General features: G+C 34.9%; 2 protein-coding genes across 2 annotated transcripts; both read left to right on the top strand.

The window, feature by feature from the left end:
- Positions 1-1,701: 1,701 nt before the first annotated feature.
- On the top strand, positions 1,702-6,844 carry LOC122993500 (immunoglobulin lambda-1 light chain-like). The gene is made up of 5 exons (XM_044367710.1): positions 1,702-1,860; positions 1,953-2,274; positions 4,304-4,353; positions 5,816-6,124; positions 6,234-6,844. Exons 1-5 carry the CDS (start codon positions 1,818-1,820, stop codon positions 6,398-6,400), a joined length of 891 nt encoding a protein of 296 aa, XP_044223645.1. The 5' UTR covers positions 1,702-1,817; the 3' UTR covers positions 6,401-6,844.
- A 7,721-nt stretch (positions 6,845-14,565) lies between these two features.
- On the top strand, positions 14,566-16,985 carry LOC122993499. The gene is made up of 3 exons (XM_044367709.1): positions 14,566-14,828; positions 16,323-16,631; positions 16,741-16,985. Exons 1-3 carry the CDS (start codon positions 14,693-14,695, stop codon positions 16,905-16,907), a joined length of 612 nt encoding a protein of 203 aa, XP_044223644.1. The 5' UTR covers positions 14,566-14,692; the 3' UTR covers positions 16,908-16,985.
- The last annotated feature ends 3,975 nt before the right edge of the window (positions 16,986-20,960 follow it).

Genomic DNA, 20,960 nt, shown 5'->3' with positions numbered 1-20,960 from the left:
GAAAAACTTTTCAGAAAGATCTAATTAAGCAAATACGCTGCTCTTTGTGTTAATGTAACGTGCCGTGTTAGATCAGATTAGTTCAACTAATTCAAAATATAAAGACAACTTGTATTATTATTATTAGCAGTAGTATTAGTTTTAGTATTATTAATTACACACTGCATATACTGTTTACACTGAACATTTGCACATTCTGGTCAATATTTTGTACATTTCATTACATTCTCTTCAATGTAAAATTTAAACCTGTAGCAGCTCTTCTTACTTAGAATATATTTGACATATTTTATACTGTAAATTTCTTTCTTTTTTATGTTATTCAGGATTACTTAATTCTGTGTATATTTTTGACTGTTAGGCACCACAACACTGAGGTAAATTCCTTGTATGTACAAACCTGCTTGGCATTAAACCTGGTTCTTATTTTGATTTTGATAAAAGCAACTCCAAAATAGTTCATTAAATAATACATTTAAAATACTATTACTATTATAAATTTACAAAAGCTGTTTTGTGTCAAACAAAGTTAAAATGAACTTCAGTTCAAAGATTCAGATTGCAACAAAAACAAAATGTACACAAGATTCAAACTGTAAATAAAAAAAAACTAAAAATATATATAAAAAAATCTGCACCAAAAAGTTTCACTTTGTACAAAAAATGACAATAAATAAATAAATAATACACCTTTTTATGCTTTTTACACCTTCTTTTTTGGGCATTTCTTTCCTTTATTTGACAGTTGAAAGTGCAGAGAGACAGGAAACAGGGCAGAGAGAGGGGCATGATAGCTGGATTCAAAATGCAGATGTTATGGTTTTGTGCAGTGGTTAGCACTGTCACCTCACAGAAAGAAGCTTCTGGCGTCAGACCTGCTGGCCGATCGAGGTTTTTCTGTGTAGAGTTTGCATAATCTCCCTGCAATGTTCCTTTTCCCCACACAGTCCAAAGTTCACTAAAAATAAACTAACTCTAAATTGCCTGTGAGTCTTAATAGTTGTCTGTTTTAGCTCCCTTTTCCCTGCAAAAGATAAGTAGATATACAGTACTGTATATCTAGGTTTTAGGTACTAGTGTAAAGTGAGGATCTTTTAATGCCATGAATAGTTTTTATTTATCAATTAACTTAATACAAAGTTGAGTAAACAGCAGAAAGCTAAAGCAAATCAATATTTGCTGTGTGCAGCTTTGCCTTTAAAACAGCAGCAGTTCTCCTCAGTTCACCTGCACATAGTTATTCAGACGTCTCAGCTGCTTCTGTGTCTTCATGTTAATCCCAGACTGACTCCATGATGTTGAAATCAGGACTCTGTGGGGGCTCTCTGTGTGTGTCTCCTCCTTCACTATAAAGTCATTTTCAGTGTTTGTAAACTGGAGGCTTCAAGTTTCAACATCACACTTGTGTAAGTTGCATACTAGACAATGATTGACTTAAAACTAGGTGTGATGTCATAAGTCCTGCTCATGGGTAAAAGTGTTAAACTGAGATTTAAGGTGATACAGAGAAACTTTCAGAACAAACTCAAACATCCAACTGAAGGAAAAATAAGAAAAACATATTTTTAAGTTGAGGGGGATTTTAAAGTTATTAGTAACAATCTGCTTTTAAAAGACAAATCAAAATGTCTACTATGAAAAGGTCTACTGTCAGACAGCAGCCTTATCTGTCCGCCGCAGGGGCTGATGGGAGGTTTGAGGAGCTATTAGAAACCACGTGGCCTTCGTCTGATCTCACAGCTCGTCCTTGTTTGGCCTCAGCTGCATCAGAGCGCCACTTCTCCCCAGGTTCACCAGAGGAAACACCACTGCACAAAATGCTTTTCCTCCCAGCTGCTGCTCTGTGCTGTCTGTGTTCAGGTGAGTGTTTCCAGCCAATCAGGAGCCAACAAACTCAACCTTTAACAAACACTGTCACACTCACCTTCATCTGTGTGTCTGTTTTTCTACAGCGCTGGTTGCCATGGCAGCAGAGCTGATTCAGAAAGATTTAACATTGACCAGGAGGGCTGGTGAAAAAGTCTCCTTCAGCTGTGGAGGAACTGACCAGTGTTACAGTGAACAACCATTTGTATACTGGTTACAGAAGAAAGACACAGAAACATTCACAGTGATTCTTGATATTGACATGAGGACTGGTGACAAAGATAATGATTACAATCATCCTCAGAAAGATGATTTCTCAGTTGTAAAAGCACAGAACGGCTGTGAGTTGCAGATCCAGAAAGTTCAACTCTCACATTCAGCCACCTACTACTGCTCGTGTTTCCCACAGTGAGAAATGATCCCTGCAGCCTGTACAAAAACCTCCAGATGAACAGATGTCAAACAGTGTTTGTGACAGGAAGAGAGCAGTAAACCACAGCCCAGGTTCACATATTTCACCTCCATCTCAGCCAGAGTCACAAACAAACTGAGCTGAGGACTAAATGTTTGTCTGTTGGTGTCAGGATTTTGATTTAAACATTATATTTCATTGATATTATTTATCAGCTATTTCAGCAGGTTTCCTGTTGTTCCACACAGTGAGAACAAAGGAGCAACACAGAAGCACAATGATACAACAAGATGAAGACAAACAAACAAAAAAACAACAATATAACACAGATAAAACAGACAAATAATGGAGAGATCAAAAGTGATACTTTATTAACATTTGATTTAATAACAAAAATTGAGAAAATAATAAATAGAAAAAGATGTTTGACAGAGTTGAAAGTTTGAGATGAAGATAAAAATGGTCTTCTTTGACCTGCTGCTGGAATAAAGTTCATTCCTCCTTCACAATAATAATCTGCTGTTAATGAAAACACTTCCTGTGGCTCTTTCACAATAAAAGCCTTCAGGCAGCATTCTTCACGTCACATCTTTGAGCAGATTTCAACAGATAATTTCACTTTAGTAAAAGATTCAACACAATTCTTGGATTTATGACAATTTCCCCTCAACAGAAATGTGGTAAATGTAAATGGATTTTGCTCTGTGAGCAGCTGAGACTGTCTTCACAAGAGAAACGACAGCAGACACTGTTTGTTTCTTTTAACACGACCACCATCATTTCCTAACTTTAACCACGTGTTTATTATTGTAACCATGACGACGCAGCTCCCCTCATCTTAAGGAGGAAGTCATTTTAACCCAAACCATGATCTTTACCTAAACCTAACTAAACCTTAACCACAGGTTCTGATGTTTACTGTCCATATTCTAAGACAAATGGCTCCACTACAGCATTTACTATTAGAAATTTAATCCTTTATGTGATTCAAAATGTTAAACAACAATTGATTGACAAGCAAACAAAAACTACAGCTCCTATGAAAATGTACCTGCATGGCAGCACAGGTACTAATGTCATCCTAACTTGGTTTAGTTCATAATACTCAACAAATCTCCTCAAATGTGAACTTTACAACTTTTAAAGTGTAATCAACAACAATCATATTTTATTTTAGTCCATCATTCTTATCTAAACATCTGGAGTGAACCACACAACATACAGTTGTAATGTTAAGTTGTAGGGAAGGATTTTACACCTGCATTTACTGATGTTTTGTCCACTAGTTTTCATCAGAAACAAGTAGTGACCAACACTGACACATCATCAGCTTTTAAGTTGATATGTTGAACTTGTTAGCAAACACTTGCTTGTTTCCACATCCAGCAGTTACGGAGCAACATTATCATTCATTTGGAGTCGTGTTTCTGTCCACCTGGTGAATGTAAGTCCAATATTCACTCTCTTTTAGCTCTGTTTTTACTCTCTACTCTTACTCTCTTACTCTACTCTTTACCCTAGTCCTGAGGGAAATATCTGGCTCTTTAGCTGCTAAATGCTCCACTATGTTCAGCAGCTAGTCTACAGCTGACTGTGTCTGTTTGCCGTTTGGTGCTGAGCAGGTAGTGTACAGTGGCTTTTTACAGCTTTTTCTCTGAAAACAGCTGCCTGCTGCGGCCCAAAACGACGCTATGAGAGCGCTGAGAGTGAACCAAAACAGTAAAGAACCGTGAACGTCTGCACAACATTTAATGAACAATCCATCCGTCCTTTGATCCACAATCAGATCCAATCGATCTGCACTTAAGTGGTGGACCGACCAACCGACTGACATTAGCATCCATATAGTCACACTGCTAATGTGGCTAAAATCAAATAAAAGAAGAGACAGTCATGTTGATATGAACATTAGAGAAACACATCATGGAGATGAAATATGATACTGGTTCATAATTTGGATTCGTTCACCTCAGCTGACACATTCAACAGCAGACAGGTTTTTGTCACAGTCTCATTCACTGTGAGCGGCTGGTACTACCCCATCTTTGGCTCTGGAACTAAACTGTATGTAACAGGTAAGACTAAACTTTCATTTTCCTTCAGTTGTTTTATTGAACAAGTTGAAAATGTGTTTTTAGTTTTAGTTTCTGCTGCTTCAGGCTTTACATGTTAGTTTTTTCATATTTAGTAGAGAATTCTTGATGCAGCCATTCTTCCATAAAACAAATCAATAACTCCTGAAAAGAGCTTCAAATCTCACTGCACACCACAAGTTCTTCTTTATTTATGCATCACATCAAAGTTGGTTTACAGCCAAAAAGTCTGATATCAGTAATGTTACAAATAAACAGTATTTAATAATCTCACTGATTCAGCAGCAGCTCCTGTTTATTAAAAACAAGATGATATATGATGTGAAACATCATTTAATAAATGTTCCTGAATGTAATTTTAGAAGCAAATAGTGATAAATATATTGTGTGTTAAATATACAGTATATATTTGTAAATGGTAAAATGTATCTCATGATAATTGTGTGTTTATGATGATAAATATGTCTTTTGGTGGAAGATAAATTAATGCATGAAGACAAACTCATTTTAAATGTGTGATGAAACTAAATATAATTTATGGATAAAATGTATAATTGTATATCTTAATCCATATTTAATATAAATCATATTGGTTTATGAAATCAACATGATATCAAATATATAATGTCAAAAATATTTTAGAAAGTGTTTGGTAGAAAATATAATGAATCAGATAATTTACATGTTGTGATTTAATTATATTTATATTATTATATTATATTTTATTTACATATCTGAACATGTTGTGGTAATTGTGTTTTATATAAAAGCTAAAACTCTTTAAAAAGTTGTTAAAAGTATTGATGTATTGTGTGTCTGATTAGAGTAAAGTATATGGTGGTAAATATACTTCATATAAACACTATAATCATTTAGAATTGTAATATAAATATGGTATATTTTAAGCAAGTAAAAAAACTGTATTTTATATTTTACTGAGACAAATTTTACCTTATTATATTTTATTTTGATTTTATTTTATTATATTTGACATATCCAAACATATTGTGGTAATTTGCTTTTATGTAAAAGCTAAAACTCTTATTTTAAAATGAATGATTAAAGTATATTGTGGTAAATACATTTTATATAAACCATTATAATCATTAGCAAATGTATTTTATATGAGGCTGTTATGCTATCATATATTTTCAATTTTACAAATTCTATTTTATTATATTGGAAATTCATGTTGTGGTAAATATTGATAAAGTGTTAAATGATGTTTTAATCTTTATATATGACATATGATGAGCTTCCATGATGCTTTAGTTTGATATGATTATTGATACAGTGTCCAGTAGATGATGTTTGTGGTGTATTGATGAGTAGTTTGGTGATCATGTAGTTTCCAGGATCAGACTGAATGCAGTGCAGTGCTGTAAGCTGCTGTTGACTGTGTGAATGTGTGTCTGTGCTGCTTGTTGCTGCTGTCAAACTTCAGATGAGCAGGTAGTGAAGCCCGTGGTGAGCGTGTACCCAGCAGCATCCAGAGCCCACCTGGAGGGGAAGAGCTCCCTGCTGTGTCTGGCCTCAGCCATGTCTCCTCCTTTGGTCCAGTTCTCCTGGAAAAGACAGAAGAAGAACGGCCCGCTGGAGAATCTGCCCCCTGCTGAGGGAGAGCAGCTGGAGCTCAGAGAGCCGGGACGCACCGTCGCCATCAGGGTGGTTGATCGGGATGCTCTCTACACATATAAATACCGCTGCTCCGTCAGGCACGAGTGGGGAACAGTGGATGCCCAAACAGAACAAGGTAATGAAGGCTTGGTGACTGTGTTCAGCAGTGATTCAGCTTCATCTGGAGATGCTGTCAGAGAGAGCAGAGGAGCAGAGCACTGACATTTGTTTTTTTCCTGTTTCAGAGGTTTCTGCTCTTCCTCCACCTGTCCCGTCTCAGTACAAGGTGAAGCTGCTCTGTGTACTGTACACAGTGCTGATAGTGAAGAGTCTGGTGTACTGCTGTGGAATCTCTCTGCTGATGATCTTCAGAAACAAGGGACCGTCCACCAACTGCACACATGCTGACTGACTGTTTTCTGCTCGCCTTTTCTCACCATCACATGTCATCAATTCATCTCATTTATCACCTTGTTCAGTGTTCAGAAATGTCAGTAATGATGTGTTGTGGTTGGTTTTACATTTTCTCATTGAATACAGTTTAGACACAGTTGTCCTAAAAACATAAATACATATATAAACATATACAGTATCTTTGCAGTTACTAAGTATACATTCTGTAGAATATTAATATCTTGATGCTCTAGTTTAATTCCACTTTTAATCGTGACTTGTGTAATAGTGTAAAATGAAGTTGAATCATTAGCTACCTGGTAGATATTTAAGTGCTTACAGTATTTTTTCTTTCTTGTGTATTTTCTTTTTAATACATTATGCAGAGGGTGGCAGGTTTATCAAAGTCATTCAGAGCAACATTCTCAATAAACTGAAACATCACAGTTTCTGTCTTTTATAATCATCCATGTTTTCATTGATCTCAGTTTGGCTTCAAATAATGTAAATCATCGGACACAGAATCCATTATATTGGCCAAGTTTGTTGATACCTACAAGTAATTTGACTCTTGTCGTCAATAGATCTCAGTAAACTTTCACATAGTGCTGAAAACAAATATACAGGAAGATACAAAGAAAAGTTTACAGCTAAACAGAAACAACAAAGTAAAGAGAAGCAAACATAAACATAAAGTTATTAAATACAAGCAAGTAGGTGTGGTGTGCCAAGAGGTTGGTAACATCTTGTAATATAGTTTCAGTGTGGATGTACGACTCTACGCTGAAGACACTGTTGTTTACACACATGAAGAAACAGCAGAAAGCTGCTTTGAAGAGCTGCTATAAAAATGATCACACAGCGGCTTGATTAGTCTGCACTGAAGCCTGAATGTTGTCAAAATGATGGATGTGTTTTTTGATTTCTTTCTAAAACACCAAAATACTGACAAAATTGATTGGTACATTTCCCTATAATATGATTATACGAAAACTAAGTTCATTTAGATTTATACAACAGAAAGAAATAGAAAAGTGATTCAGTGTAGACAAGATGACTTGTTTGTCTCAGTGTGGTTTGTGTTCTGCTGCTCTGATTGATGATAACAAATGTAGGATGTATTTTTTTAAACGTTGCAGAGAGGAAGTGAATGTTAAAGATGTTCTTAAAGTGTGAATTTAAACACTCTGCAGGCAAAAACCTCAATTTAGAAGAAGATGAAAGGTTTCCGAAACACCACAATTTAAAAATTGGTTTGTTTTATTAATAAAAACAAACAGGTAATAAAACAAACAGCAACAAGAAATTAAAACAAATTTTACCATTTTAACTATTAAATTAGTACAAGTAATTATGTACAATATTAATGGTATTATTAATTTGGGTTTTGTTATATAATGAGTCATTTATTGTAATTAAGGTGGAATATGTGAGAAAATGAACTTTGTTCACACCAACATACGTATATGTGTATATGTGCACTTGTATTTTTGCTAAATGAGAAACATTTCTTTGCTCTCTTCATTAAAAATGAACAGGAGAGGTTGTTTTTTTTCTTTTTTTACATACATCTGATGTTTATGTTGTTTTGTAAATACATATCACATATGCTTGTTTGTGTTTGGTATTCAATAAAAATAGTATCAAAATTATTACAAAAAGTATTATTAGTATTATCTGTTAGGACTATTACTATTCAACTATTTTATTTTCATCTATTTGTTTAAACTTATTAAGTAATGTATTTGTGAACTCAGTACAGACTGTGGGACCTGAGCAGACTGCAGGAGTTTGAACGTCTCCCTTTATTCAATGATGTCAGTTTCTCAGCTCTGAGTTTAGGATTTCAGCTACTTCTCTCACACATTAATAACACAGATTAAAACTGAGACAGCGAGCGCTGAATTCATACTGAAGTTCCTGGAACGATACTTTAACCAGAGTCGATGGTTTTAACCAACATTGTGTTAATAAAATGAAAAACCACAGTGAACAGTGTGGAGGCTGCTGAGCAGAAACCCACACGGCCCGTCTGCTGCAGGAAAGGAAGTGTTGATTCGCTGTCAGCAGTTTTATATGAGTCCTAATAACCACTGAGAACAGATTCACACCTGCTGCTGTACACTCATGAACTTCCCTCCCTCTCATTTGTCATGTGGGTCTTTTCTCTTGTTGTCTGTAAACCTTTTTTCCACTGAGCCCTCCACCCACACAGTCAAACTGAGCCCAGCCACCAACAAAGGCCACACATCTGGAGGTCTTGTCACTTTTTCTTTTTTGGAGTTTTTAGCAAAGGTACACTTTACAGCAGGGGAGGAATGTAATAAAGTACAATTGTGAGGTATTTTACATGAGTATTTCCATTTTATGCTTTTTTATACGTCCACTCCACTACATTTCAGAGGGAGATATTTTACTTTCTACTCCACTACATTTACTTCACAGCTATAGGTACTAATTATTTTCAGATTGAGATTTTACTAGTAAATCTGATGATGTATTTTATATTTGAAATACATTTAGATCACTTGATAGAGATCTATTTTCACTTTGACATATAATTGTCTTTTCAGTGTACAAAAAGCCACATTAAATCCCCTTTGACTCCATGTTTTGAACAGTGAAACATGTTTTTCTCGCTGTAATCATTCCTCCTGTTCATACTGACCATTAGAAGATCCCTTCATAATGCACTTACAATGGAAGTGATGGAGGACAAAATCCACAGTCAAATCAAGTAGATATCTTTCAACGTTACAGTCTTTTTAGTGCCAAAGTCCCTCTTTTTGTTACTATACTTCCACTGCAGCTCAACAGGGAAACACTGTCCGAGGAAACACAAAGAGGGAATTTGATGCTAAAAAGACTGTAAATGTGTGAGATATCCACTTGATATGACTAACTCAGACTGATGAAGCCTCATATAAGCTTCACATCAACTTTTAAATGACTGTGTGGACACACTATGGATTTTGGCCTCCATCACTTACATTGAAAACACATTTGAAGGATCTTTTAATATCCAGTATGAACAGGAGGAATGATTACAGCGAGGAAAACCTCTTTTACTGTTCACATGGACACCTGACTGATGTTTTAAGACACAATTAAAAAATTATGAACCTGTTCTTTAAGTCAGATATGCAAAAATAAATAATTATGTAATATTAAAAAGAAAAAAAATAGGCTATACAAGGCATAACTTCGCAAGAACTTTGCATTCTTACTGATTGTTTTAGAATTTTTATACTAGTATATAATATCAGAGAAAAAAAAAACTGAGCTACCACCAATTTAATTAAGAATAAAGTGTCTTAAATCATTTCAAAGGGCTTTTACAGTGCTTCATTCTTTCTTTCTAAATCAGTATTATGTTGTTTTATCCACTAGATGTCACTGCTGCTTTGACAGCAGAATTAGAGGAGAAGCATCATGTTGCCATGGTGACCATAGATGGCATTGTCTGGATCCCTTTGTGTTTCCTCTGAATGACCACAGGGTGGCGGTCTTTCTCTTTGATTTTTAATTTCAGAATTCACCATGAGGTACAGTAACTACTTGGACACAACACAGTTCAGTTCCTGTCCCAGTTAAATCCATCACACAGCCATAATGTACGCTTCTTTTATTGTTGTTATGCCTATTTAAGACTGTAAATAGACGTTGTTGTTGTTTGGTGATAAGTTTGCAGCTTCTTGTCAATCTTCTATGACAAGATATTAAGATATTATCAGGACTTTAAAGGCCTTTCATTGGGAAAGATCAAACTGTTCAGAGTTAGTTAAAGTTAGAGTCAGTCCAGAGTAAACATGGGAACTGTTTAGATGATAGAAAAGCAGCAGAACAAACATTTCTTAAAATAATATTAAATGTATCCCAGCTGATTATGAAGCTTCTTGAAGGAACAGTCTGGCTTTTGTCTGGTTTGGTTTCATGTATTATTCCATTAAAAGTAGATTTGAGAATAACTTTTCAGAAAGATCTAATTAAGCAAATACGCTGCTCTTTGTGTTAATGTAACGTGCCATGTTAGATTAAATTAGTTAAACTAATTCAAAATATAAAGAAAACTTGTATTATTATTATTAGCAGTAGTATTAGTTTTAGTATTATTAATTACATACTGCATATACTGTTTACACTGAACATTTGCACATTCTGGTCAATATTTTGTACATTTCATTTCATTCTCTTCAATGTAAAATTTAAACCTGTAGCAGCTCTTCTTACTTAGAATATATTTGACATATTTTTTACTGTAAATTTCTTTCTTTTTTATGTTATTCAGGATTACTTAATTCTGTGTATATTTTTGACTGTTAGGCACCACAACACTGAGGTAAATTCCTTGTATGTACAAACCTGCTTGGCATTAAACCTGGTTCTTATTTTGATTTTGATAAAAGCAACTCCAAAATAGTTAATTAAATAATACATTTAAAATACTATTACTATTATAAATTTACAAAAGCTGTTTTGTGTCAAACAAAGTTAAAATGAACTTCAGTTCAAAGATTCAGATTGCAACAAAAACAAAATGTACACAAGATTCAAACTGTAAATAAAAAAACTAAAAATATATATAAAAAATTTGCACCAAAAAGTTTCACTTTGTACAAAAAATGACAATAAATAAATAATAGACCTTTTTATTCTTTTTACACCTTCTTTTTTGGGCATTTCTTTCCTTTATTTGACAGTTGAAAGTGCAGAGAGACAGGAAACAGGGCAGAGAGAGGGGCATGATAGCTGGAATCAAAATGCAGATGTTATGGTTTTGTGCAGTGGTTAGCACTGTCACCTCACAGAAAGAAGCTTCTGGCATCAGACCCGCTGGCCGATCGAGGTTTTTCTGTGTGGAGTTTGCATAATCTCCCTGCAATGTTCCTTTTCCCCACACAGTCCAAAGTTCACTAAAAATAAACTAACTCTAAATTGCCTGTGAGTCTTAATAGTTGACTCTGTGGGGGCCAAACCATCTGTTGCAGGACTCCTTGTTCTTCTTGTTGCTGAAGATAGTTCTTTATGACTCTGGCTGAATGTTTGGGCTCGTTGTCATGCCTCCAAATCCAGAATTTCTGAATCTGTATATTGCTCATTTCTAAAGTTTTCCTGCTGAACACAAGATGTCTCCTCCTTCACTATGAAGTCATTTTCAGTGTTTAGTGTTTATGTACTGGAAGCTTCAAGTTTCCACATCACACTTGTGTAAGTTGCATATTGGACCATGATTGACTTCAAACTAGTTGTGATGTCATAAATCCTGCTCGTAGGTAAAAGTGTTAAACTGAGATTTAAGGTGATACAGAGAAACTTTCGGAACAACTCAAACATCCAACTGAAGGAAAAAGAAGAAAAACATATTTTTAAGTTGAGAGAGATTTTAAGGTTATTAGTAACAATCTGCTTTTAAAAGACAATTCAAAATGTCTACTATGAAAAGGTCTACTGTCAGACAGCAGCCTTATCTGTCCGCCGCAGGGGCTGATGGGAGGTTTGAGGAGCTGTTAGAAACCACGTGGCCCTCGTCTGATCTCACAGCTCGTCCTTGTTTGGCCTCAGCTGCATCAGAGCGCCACTTCTCCCCAGGTTCACCAGAGGAAACACCACTGCACAAAATGCTTTTCCTCCCAGCTGCTGCTCTGTGCTGTCTGTGTTCAGGTGAGTGTTTCCAGCCAATCAGGAGCCAACAAACTCAACCTTTAACAAACACTGTCACACTCACCTTCATCTGTGTGTCTGTTTCTCTACAGCGCTGGTTGCCATGGCAGCAGAGCTGATTCAGGATGATTTAACATTGACCAGGAGAGCTGGTGAAACAGTCTCCTTCAGCTGTGGAGGAACTGACCAGTGTGACAGTGAAGAACCATTTGTATACTGGTACCAGAAGAAAGACACAGAAACATTCACATATATTCTTGATATTGACACGAGGACTGGTAAAGAAGATAGAAGGTCCAATCATCCTCAGAAAGATGATTTCTCATTTGTAAATGGCTGGGAGTTGTTGATCCAGACAGTTAAACTCTCACATTCAGCCACCTACTACTGCTCCTGTGTGAAGTATGATACCCACAGTGAGAAATGATCCCTGCAGCCTGTACAAAAACCTCCAGATGAACAGATGTCAAACAGTGTTTGTGACAGGAAGAGAGCAGTAAACCACAGCCCAGGTTCACATATTTCACCTCCATCTCAGCCAGAGTCACAAACAAACTGAGCTGAGGACTAAATGTTTGTCTGTTGGTGTCAGGATTTTGATTTAAACATTATATTTCATTGATATTATTTATCAGCTATTTCAGCAGGTTTCCTGTTGTTCCACACAGTGAGAACAAAGGAGCAACACAGAAGCACAATGATACAACAAGATGAAGACAAACAAACAAACAAACAACAATATAACACAGATAAAAGAGACAAATAATGGAGAGATCAAAAGTGAAACTTTATTAACTTTTGATTTAATAACAAAATTTATAGATAGAAAAAGATGTTTGACAGAGTTGAAAGTTTGAGATGAAGATAAAAATGGTCTTCTTTGACCTGCTGCTGGAATAAAGTTCATTCCTCCTTCACAATAATAATCTGCTGTTAATGAAAACACTTCCTGTGTCTCTTTCACAATAAAAGCCTTCAGGCAGGATTCTTCACGTCACATCTTTAAGCAGATTTCAACAGATAATTTCACTTTAGTAAAAGATTCAACACAATTCTTGGATTTATGACAATTTCCCCTCAACAGAAATGTGGTAAATGTAAATGGATTTTGCTCTGTGAGCAGCTGAGACTGTCTTCACAAGAGAAACGACAGCAGACACTGTTTGTTTCTTTTAACACGACCACCATCATTTCCTGACTTTAACCACATGTTTATTATTGTAACCATGACGATGCAGCTCCCCTCATCTTAACAAGGAAGTCATTTTAACCCAAACCATGATCTTTACCTAAATCTAACTAAACCTTAATCACAGGTTCTGATGTTTACTGTCCATATTCTAAGATAAATGGCTCCACTACAGCATTTACTATTAGAAATTTAATCCTTTATGTGATTCAAAATGTTAAACAGCAATTGATTGACAAGCAAACAAAAACTACCTGCATGGCAGCACAGGTACTAATGTCATCCTAACTTGATTTAGTTCATAATACTCAACAAATCTCCTCAAATTTGAACTTTACAACTTTTGAAGTGTAATCAACAACAATAATATTTTATTTTAGTCCATCATTCTTATCTAAACATCTGGAGTGAACCACACAACATACTGTTGTAATGTTTAGTTGTAGGGAAGGATTTTACACCTGCATTTACTGATGTTTTGTCCACTAGTTTTCATCATTCAACATTATCATTCATTTGGAGTCGTGTTTCTGTCCACCTGGTGAATGTAAGTCCAATATTCACTCTCTTTTAGCTCTGTTTTTACTCTCTACCATCTCCTGAGGGAAATATCTGGCTCTTTAGCTGCTAAATGCTCCACTATGTTCAGCAGCTAGTCTACAGCTAACTGTGTCTGTTTGCCGTTTGGTGCTGAGCAGGTAGTGTACAGTGGCTTTTTACAGCTTTTTCTCTGAAAACAGCTGCCTGCTGCGGCGCAAAACAACGCTATGAGAGCTCTGAGAGTGAACCAAAACAGTAAAGTTGCAGCCGGACAGATAAACAATGAGCTGAAACTCACTATAAAGCTCCGTAAAGCCGAGAGGAGCTGCAGAGTCACTGATAATTCTCTGTAGGTTCATCACTACGAGCCACGACCAACACATTACACACTGACACATCATTATTATTATAAAAATATTGATTATAACAGCTTTAAGTAATTTGCATTACTACAAATGTCAGTTTGATTTTAAATGAGTTCTTAGTTGAGTTTAAATGTTGACCTGATGGTGGCGCTAGAGGAAAAGTCAGAGGATCAAAGTTATTATAATTCATCCTGAGGGGAACATGAATATTTCTACTAAATTACATGACAATCCATCCAATAGATGAAAAGATATTTCAGTCTGGACCAAACATGTCAACCTGCTGGTGGCGCTAGATTAAAAGTTAGAATCAATCAAGTCAAATAAATAATTGAATCCTCTGGGGACCGTGAACGTCTGCACAACATTTCATGAACAATCCATCCGTCCTTTGATCCACAATCAGATCCAATGGATCTGCACTTAAGTGGTGGACCGACCAACCGATTGACATTAGCATCCATATAGTCACACTGCTAATGTGGCTAAAATCAAATAAAAGAAGAGACAGTCATGTTGATATGAACATTAGAGAAACACATCATGGAGATGAAATATGATACTGGTTCATAATTTGGATTCATTCACCTCAGCTGACACATTCAACAGCAGACAGGTTTTTGTCACAGTCTCATTCACTGTGGGAGGATATGGCTACTACATCTTTGGCTCTGGAACTAAACTGTATGTAGGTAAGACTAAACTTTCATTTTCCTTCAGTTGTTTTATTGAACAAGTTGAAAATGTGTTTTTAGTTTTAGTTTCTGCTGCTTCAGGCTTTACATGTTAGTTTTTTCATATTTAGTAGAGAATTCTCGATGCAGCCATTCTTCCATAAAACAAATCAATAACTCCTGAAAAGAGCTTCAAATCTCACTGCACACCACAAGTTCTTCTTTATTTATGCATCACATCAAAGTTTGTTTACAGCCAAAAAGTCTGATATCAGTAATGTTACAAATAAACAGTATTTAATAATCTCACTGATTCAGCAGCAGCTCCTGTTTATTAAAAACAAGATGATATATGATGTGAAACATCATTTAATAAATGTTCCTAAATGTAATTTTAGAAGCAAATAGTGATAAATATATTGTGTGTTAAATATACAGTATATATTTGTAAATGGTAAAATGTATCTCATGATAATTGTGTGTTTATGATGATGAATATGTCTTTTAGTGGAAGATAAATTAATGCATGAAGGCAAACTCATTTTAAATGTGTGATGAAGCTAAATATAATTTATAGATAAAATATATAATTGTATATCTTAATCCATATTTAATATAAATCATATTGGTTTATGAAATCAACATGATGTCAAATATATAATGTCAAAAATATTTTAGAAAGTGTTTGGTAGAAAATATAATGAATCAGATAATTTACATGTTGTAATTTAATTATATTTATATTATTATATTATATTTTATTTACATTTCTGAACATGTGGTATTTGTGTTTTATATAAAAGCTAAAACTCTTTAAGAAGTTGATAAAAGTATTGATGTATTGTGTGTCTGATTAGAGTAAAGTATATGGTGGTAAATAAACTTCATATAAAACACTATAATCATTTAGAATTGTAATATACATATAGTATATTTTAAGCAAGTAATAAAACTGTACTTTATGTTTTACTGAGACAAATTTTACCTCATTATATTTTATTTTATTTTATTTTATTTTATTTTATTTAATTATACTTGACATGTCGAAACATATGTTGGTAATTTGCTTTCATGTAAAAACTAAAACTATTATGTTTAATTTAATGATTTTTTAATTTTAAATTTACTAATTAAAGTATATTGTGGTAAATATATTTTACATAAACCATTATAATCACTAGCAAATGTATTTTATATGCGGCTGTTATGTCATGATATATTTTCAATTTTACAAATTCTCTTTTATTATATCAGAAATTAATGTGGTAAATATTGATAAAGTGGTAAATGATGTTTTAATCTTTATATATGACATATGATGAGCTTCCATGATGCTTTAGTTTGATATGATTATTGATACAGTGTCCAGTAGATGATGTTTGTGGTGTATTGATGAGTAGTTTAGTGATCATGTAGTTTCCAGGATCAGACTGAATGCAGTGCAGTGCTGTAAGCTGCTGTTGACTGTGTGAATGTGTGTCTGTGCTGCTTGTTGCTGCTGTCAAACTTCAGATGAGCAGGTAGTGAAGCCCGTGGTGAGCGTGTACCCAGCAGCATCCAGAGCCCACCTGGAGGGGAAGAGCTCCCTGCTGTGTCTGGCCTCAGCCATGTCTCCTCCTGTGGTCCAGTTCTCCTGGAAAAGACAGAAGAAGAACGGCCCGCTGGAGGATCTGCCCCCTGCTGAGGGAGAGCAGCTGGAGCTCAGAGAGCCGGGACGCACCGTCGCCATCAGGGTGGTTGATCGGGATGCTCTCTACACATATAAATACCGCTGCTCCGTCAGGCACGAGTGGGGAAAAGTGGAGGCCCAAACAGAACAAGGTAATGAAGGCTTGGTGACTGTGTTCAGCAGTGATTCAGCTTCATCTGGAGACGCTGTCAGAGAGAGCAGAGGAGCAGAGCACTGACATTTGTTTTTTTTCTGTTTCAGAGGTTTCTGCTCTTCCTCCACCCGTCCCATCTCAGTACAAGGTGAAGCTGCTCTGTGTACTGTACACAGTGCTGATAGTGAAGAGTCTGGTGTACTGCTGTGGACTCTCTCTGCTGATGATCCTCAGAAACAAGGGACCGTCCACCAACTGCACACATGCTTACTGATTGTTTTCTGCTCGCCTTTTCTCACCATCACATCTCATCAATTCATCTCATTTATCACTTTGATCAGTGTTCAGAAATGTCAGTAATGATGTGTTGTGCTTGGTTTTACATTTTCTCATTGAAAACAGTTTAGACACAGTTGTCCTGAAAACATAAATACATATATAAACATATACAGTATATTTGCAGTTACTAAGTATACATTCTGTAGAATATTAATATCTTGATGCTCTAGTTTAATTCCACTTTTAATCGTGACTTGTATAATAGTGTAAAATGAAGTTGAATCATTAGCTACCTGGTGGATATTTAGGTGCTTACAGTATTTTTTCTTTCTTGTGTATTTTCTTTTTAATACATTATGCAGAGGGTGGCAGGTTTGTCAAAGTCATTCAGAGTAACATTCTCAATAAACTGAAACATCACAGTTTCTGTCTTTTATAATCATCCATGTTTTCATTGATCTCAGTTTGGCTTCAAATAATGTAAATCATCGGACACAGAATCCACTATATTGGCCAAGTTTGTTGATACCTACAAGTAATTTGACTCTTGTCGTCAGTAGATCTCAGTAAACTATCACATAGTGCTGAAAACAAATGTACAGGAAGATACAAAGAAAAGTTTACAGCTGAACAGAAAAAACAAAGTAAAGAGAAGCAAACATAAACATAAAGTTATTAAATACAAGCAAGTAGGTGTGGTGTGCCAACAGGTTCGGTAACATCTTGTAATATAGTTTCAGTGTGGATGTATGACTCTACGCTGAAGACACTGTTGTTTACACACATGAAGAAACAGCAGAGAGCTGCTTTGAAGAGCTGCTATAAAAATGATCACATAGTGGCTTGATTAGTCTGCACTGAAGCCTGAATGTTGTCAAAATGATGGGTGTGTTTTTTGATTTCTTTCTAAAACACCAAAATACTGACAAAATTGATTGGTACATTTCCACATAATATGATTATAAGAAAACTAAGTTCATTTAGATTTATACAACAGAAATAAATAGAAAAGTGATTCAGTGTAGAAAAGATGACTTGTTTGTCTCAGTGTGGTTTGTGTTCTGCTGCTCTGATTGATGATAACAAATGTAGGATGTATTTTTTTAAACATTGCAGAGAGGAAGTGAATGTTAAAAATGTTCTTACAATATGAATTTAAACACTCTGCAGGCAAAAACCTCAATTTAGAAGAAGATGAAAGATTTCAGAAACACCACAATTTAAAAATGTGTTTGTTTTATTAACAAAAACAACTTCATAATAGAAACTGATAATCAAACAAACAGCAACAAGAAAGTAAAACAAATATTAATTATAAAATCTATATTATTAAATAATCTATATTAATTATTAGTAATTAGTACAAGTAATTACGTACAACATTAATAGTATTATTAATTTGGGTTTTGTTATTAAATGAGTCATTTATTGTAATTAAGGTGAGAATATGTGAGAAAATGAACTTTGTTCACACCAACATACGTATATGTGTATATGTGCACTTGTATTTTTGCTAAATGAGAAACATTTCTTTGCTCTCTTCATTAAAAATGAACAGGAGAGGTTGTTTTTTACATACATCTGATGTTTCTTTTTGTTTTGTAAATACATATCACATATGCTTGTTTGTGTTTGGTATTCAATAAAAATATAAAAAATATGATTTAAGTTGGGTTCTTAGTATCAAAATTATTACAAAAAGTATTATTAGTATTATCTATTAGGACTATTATTATTCAACTATTTTATTTTGATCTATTTGTTTAAACTTATTGAGTAATGTATTTGTGAACTCAGTACAGACTGTGGGACCTGAGCAGACTGCAGGAGTTTGAACGTCTCCCTTTATTTAATGATGTCAGTTTCTCAGCTCTGAGTTTAGGATTTCAGCTGCTTCTCTCACACATTAATAACACAGATTAAAACTGAGACAGCGAGCGCTGAATTCATACTGACGTTCCTGGAACGATACTTTAACCAGAGTCGATGGTTGTAACCGTCATTGTGTTAATAAAATGAAAAACCACAGCGTACAGTGTGGAGGCTGCTGAGCAGAAACCCACACGGCCCGTCTGCTGCAGGAAAGGAAGTGTTGATTCGCTGTCAACAGTTTTATATGAGTCCTAATAACCCGAGATTTTAGCAAAGGTGCACTTTACAGCTGGGGAGGAATGTAATAAAGTGCAATTGTGACGTACTTTACAGGAGTATTTCCATTTTATGCTTTTTTATATATCCACTCCACTACATTTCAGAGGGAGATATTTTACTTTCTACTCCATTACTTTTACTTCACAGCTATAGGTACTAATTACTTTTCAGATTTATATTTTACTAGTAAGGCTGATGATGTATTTTATATTTGAAATACATTTAGATCACTTTGTAGAGATCTATTTTCACTTTGACATATAAGGGTCTTTTCAGTGTACAAAAGGTCACATTAAATCCCCTTTGACTCCATGTTTTGAACAGTGAAACATGTTTTTCTTGCTGTAATCATTCCTCCTGTTCAAACTGACCATTAGACGATCCCTTCATAATGCACTTACAATGGAAGTGATAGAGGACAAAATCCACAGTCCTCCTTCTGTGCAAAAATGTATTTTAAAGTTTATCTGAACCTAATATGAAGCTTCAGTGTCCAAATGAGTCAAATCAAGTAGATATCTTTCAAGACTTTTTAGTGCCAAAGTCCCTCTTTTTGTTACTATACTTCCACTGCAGCTCAACAGGGAAACACTGTCTGAGGAAACACAAAGAGGGAATTTGATGCTAAAAAGACTGTAAATGTGTCAGATATCCACTTGATATGACTAACTCACACTGCTGAAGACTCATATAAGCTTCACATCAACTTTTAAATGACTGTGTGGACACACTGTGGATTTTGGCCTCCATCACTTACATTGAAAGCACATTTGAAGGATCTTTTAATATCCAGTATGAACAGGAGGAATGATTACAGCGAGGAAAACCTCTTTCACTGTTCATATGGACACCTGACTGATGTTTTAAGACACAATTCAAAAATTATGAACCTGTTCTTTCAGTCAGATATGCAAAAATTAATCATTATGTAATATTAAAAAGAAAAAAAAGGCTATACAATGCATGACTATACAAGAACTTTGCGTTCTTATTGATTGTTTTAGAATTTTTATAGTAGTATATAATATCTGAGAAAAAAAACCTGAGCTACCACCAATTTAATTAAAAATAAAGTGTCTTAAATCATTTCAAAGGGCTTTTACATCGCTTCATTCTTCTTTTCTAGATCAGTATTATGTTGTTTTATCCACTAGATGTCACTGCTGTTTTGACAGCAGAATTAGAGGAAAAGCATCATGTTGCCATGGTGACCATAGATGGTATGGTCTGGATCCCTTTGTGTTTCCTCTGAATGACCACAGGGTGGCGATCTTTAATTTCAGAAGTCACCATGAGGTACAGTAACTACTTGGACACAACACAGTTCAGTTCCTGTCTCAGTTAAATCCATCACACAGCCATAATGTACACTTCTTTTATTGTTGTTATGCCTATTTAAGACTGTAAATAGACGTTGTTGTTTAGTGATAAGTTTGCAACTTCTTGTCACTCTTCTATGACAAGATATTAAGATATTATCAGGACTTTAAGGGCCTTTCATTGGGAAAGATCAAACTGTTCAGAGTTAGTTAAAGTTAGAGTCAGTTCAGAGTAAATATGGGAACTGTTTAGATGATAGAAAAGCTTGGCAGCAGAACAAACATTTCCTAGAATAACATTAAATGTATCCCAGCTGATTATGAAGCTTCTTAAAGGAACAGTCTGGCTTTTGTCTGGTTTGGTTTCATGTATTATTCCATTTAAAGTAGATTTGAGAATAACTTTTCAGAAAGATCTAATTAAGCAAATACGCTGCTCTTTGTGTTAATGTAATGTGCCATGTTAGATCAAATTAGTTCAATTAATTCAAAATATAAAGACAACTTGTATTATTATTAGTAGTAGTAGTATTAGTTTTAGTATTATTAATTACACACTGTATATACTGTTTACACTG

The sequence above is a fragment of the Thunnus albacares genome, chromosome 12 (assembly GCF_914725855.1).
Source record: "Thunnus albacares chromosome 12, fThuAlb1.1, whole genome shotgun sequence".
Classification (NCBI taxonomy): domain Eukaryota; kingdom Metazoa; phylum Chordata; class Actinopteri; order Scombriformes; family Scombridae; genus Thunnus; species Thunnus albacares.
This window is presented reverse-complemented; position numbering and strand designations above follow the sequence as displayed.

Excerpts from the sequence above, each read along its gene's own strand:
- LOC122993500 (XM_044367710.1), top strand. The coding sequence starts at position 1,818 with ATGCTTTTCCTCCCAGCTGCTGCTCTGTGCTGTCTGTGTTCAG. Across the intron at positions 4,354-5,815 it reads AACTAAACTGTATGTAACAG|ATGAGCAGGTAGTGAAGCCC; the intron begins GTAAGACTAAAC and ends GTCAAACTTCAG. Across the intron at positions 6,125-6,233 it reads GGATGCCCAAACAGAACAAG|AGGTTTCTGCTCTTCCTCCA; the intron begins GTAATGAAGGCT and ends TTCCTGTTTCAG.
- LOC122993499 (XM_044367709.1), top strand. The coding sequence starts at position 14,693 with ATGATACTGGTTCATAATTTGGATTCATTCACCTCAGCTGACACATTC. Across the intron at positions 14,829-16,322 it reads TGGAACTAAACTGTATGTAG|ATGAGCAGGTAGTGAAGCCC; the intron begins GTAAGACTAAAC and ends GTCAAACTTCAG. Across the intron at positions 16,632-16,740 it reads GGAGGCCCAAACAGAACAAG|AGGTTTCTGCTCTTCCTCCA; the intron begins GTAATGAAGGCT and ends TTTCTGTTTCAG.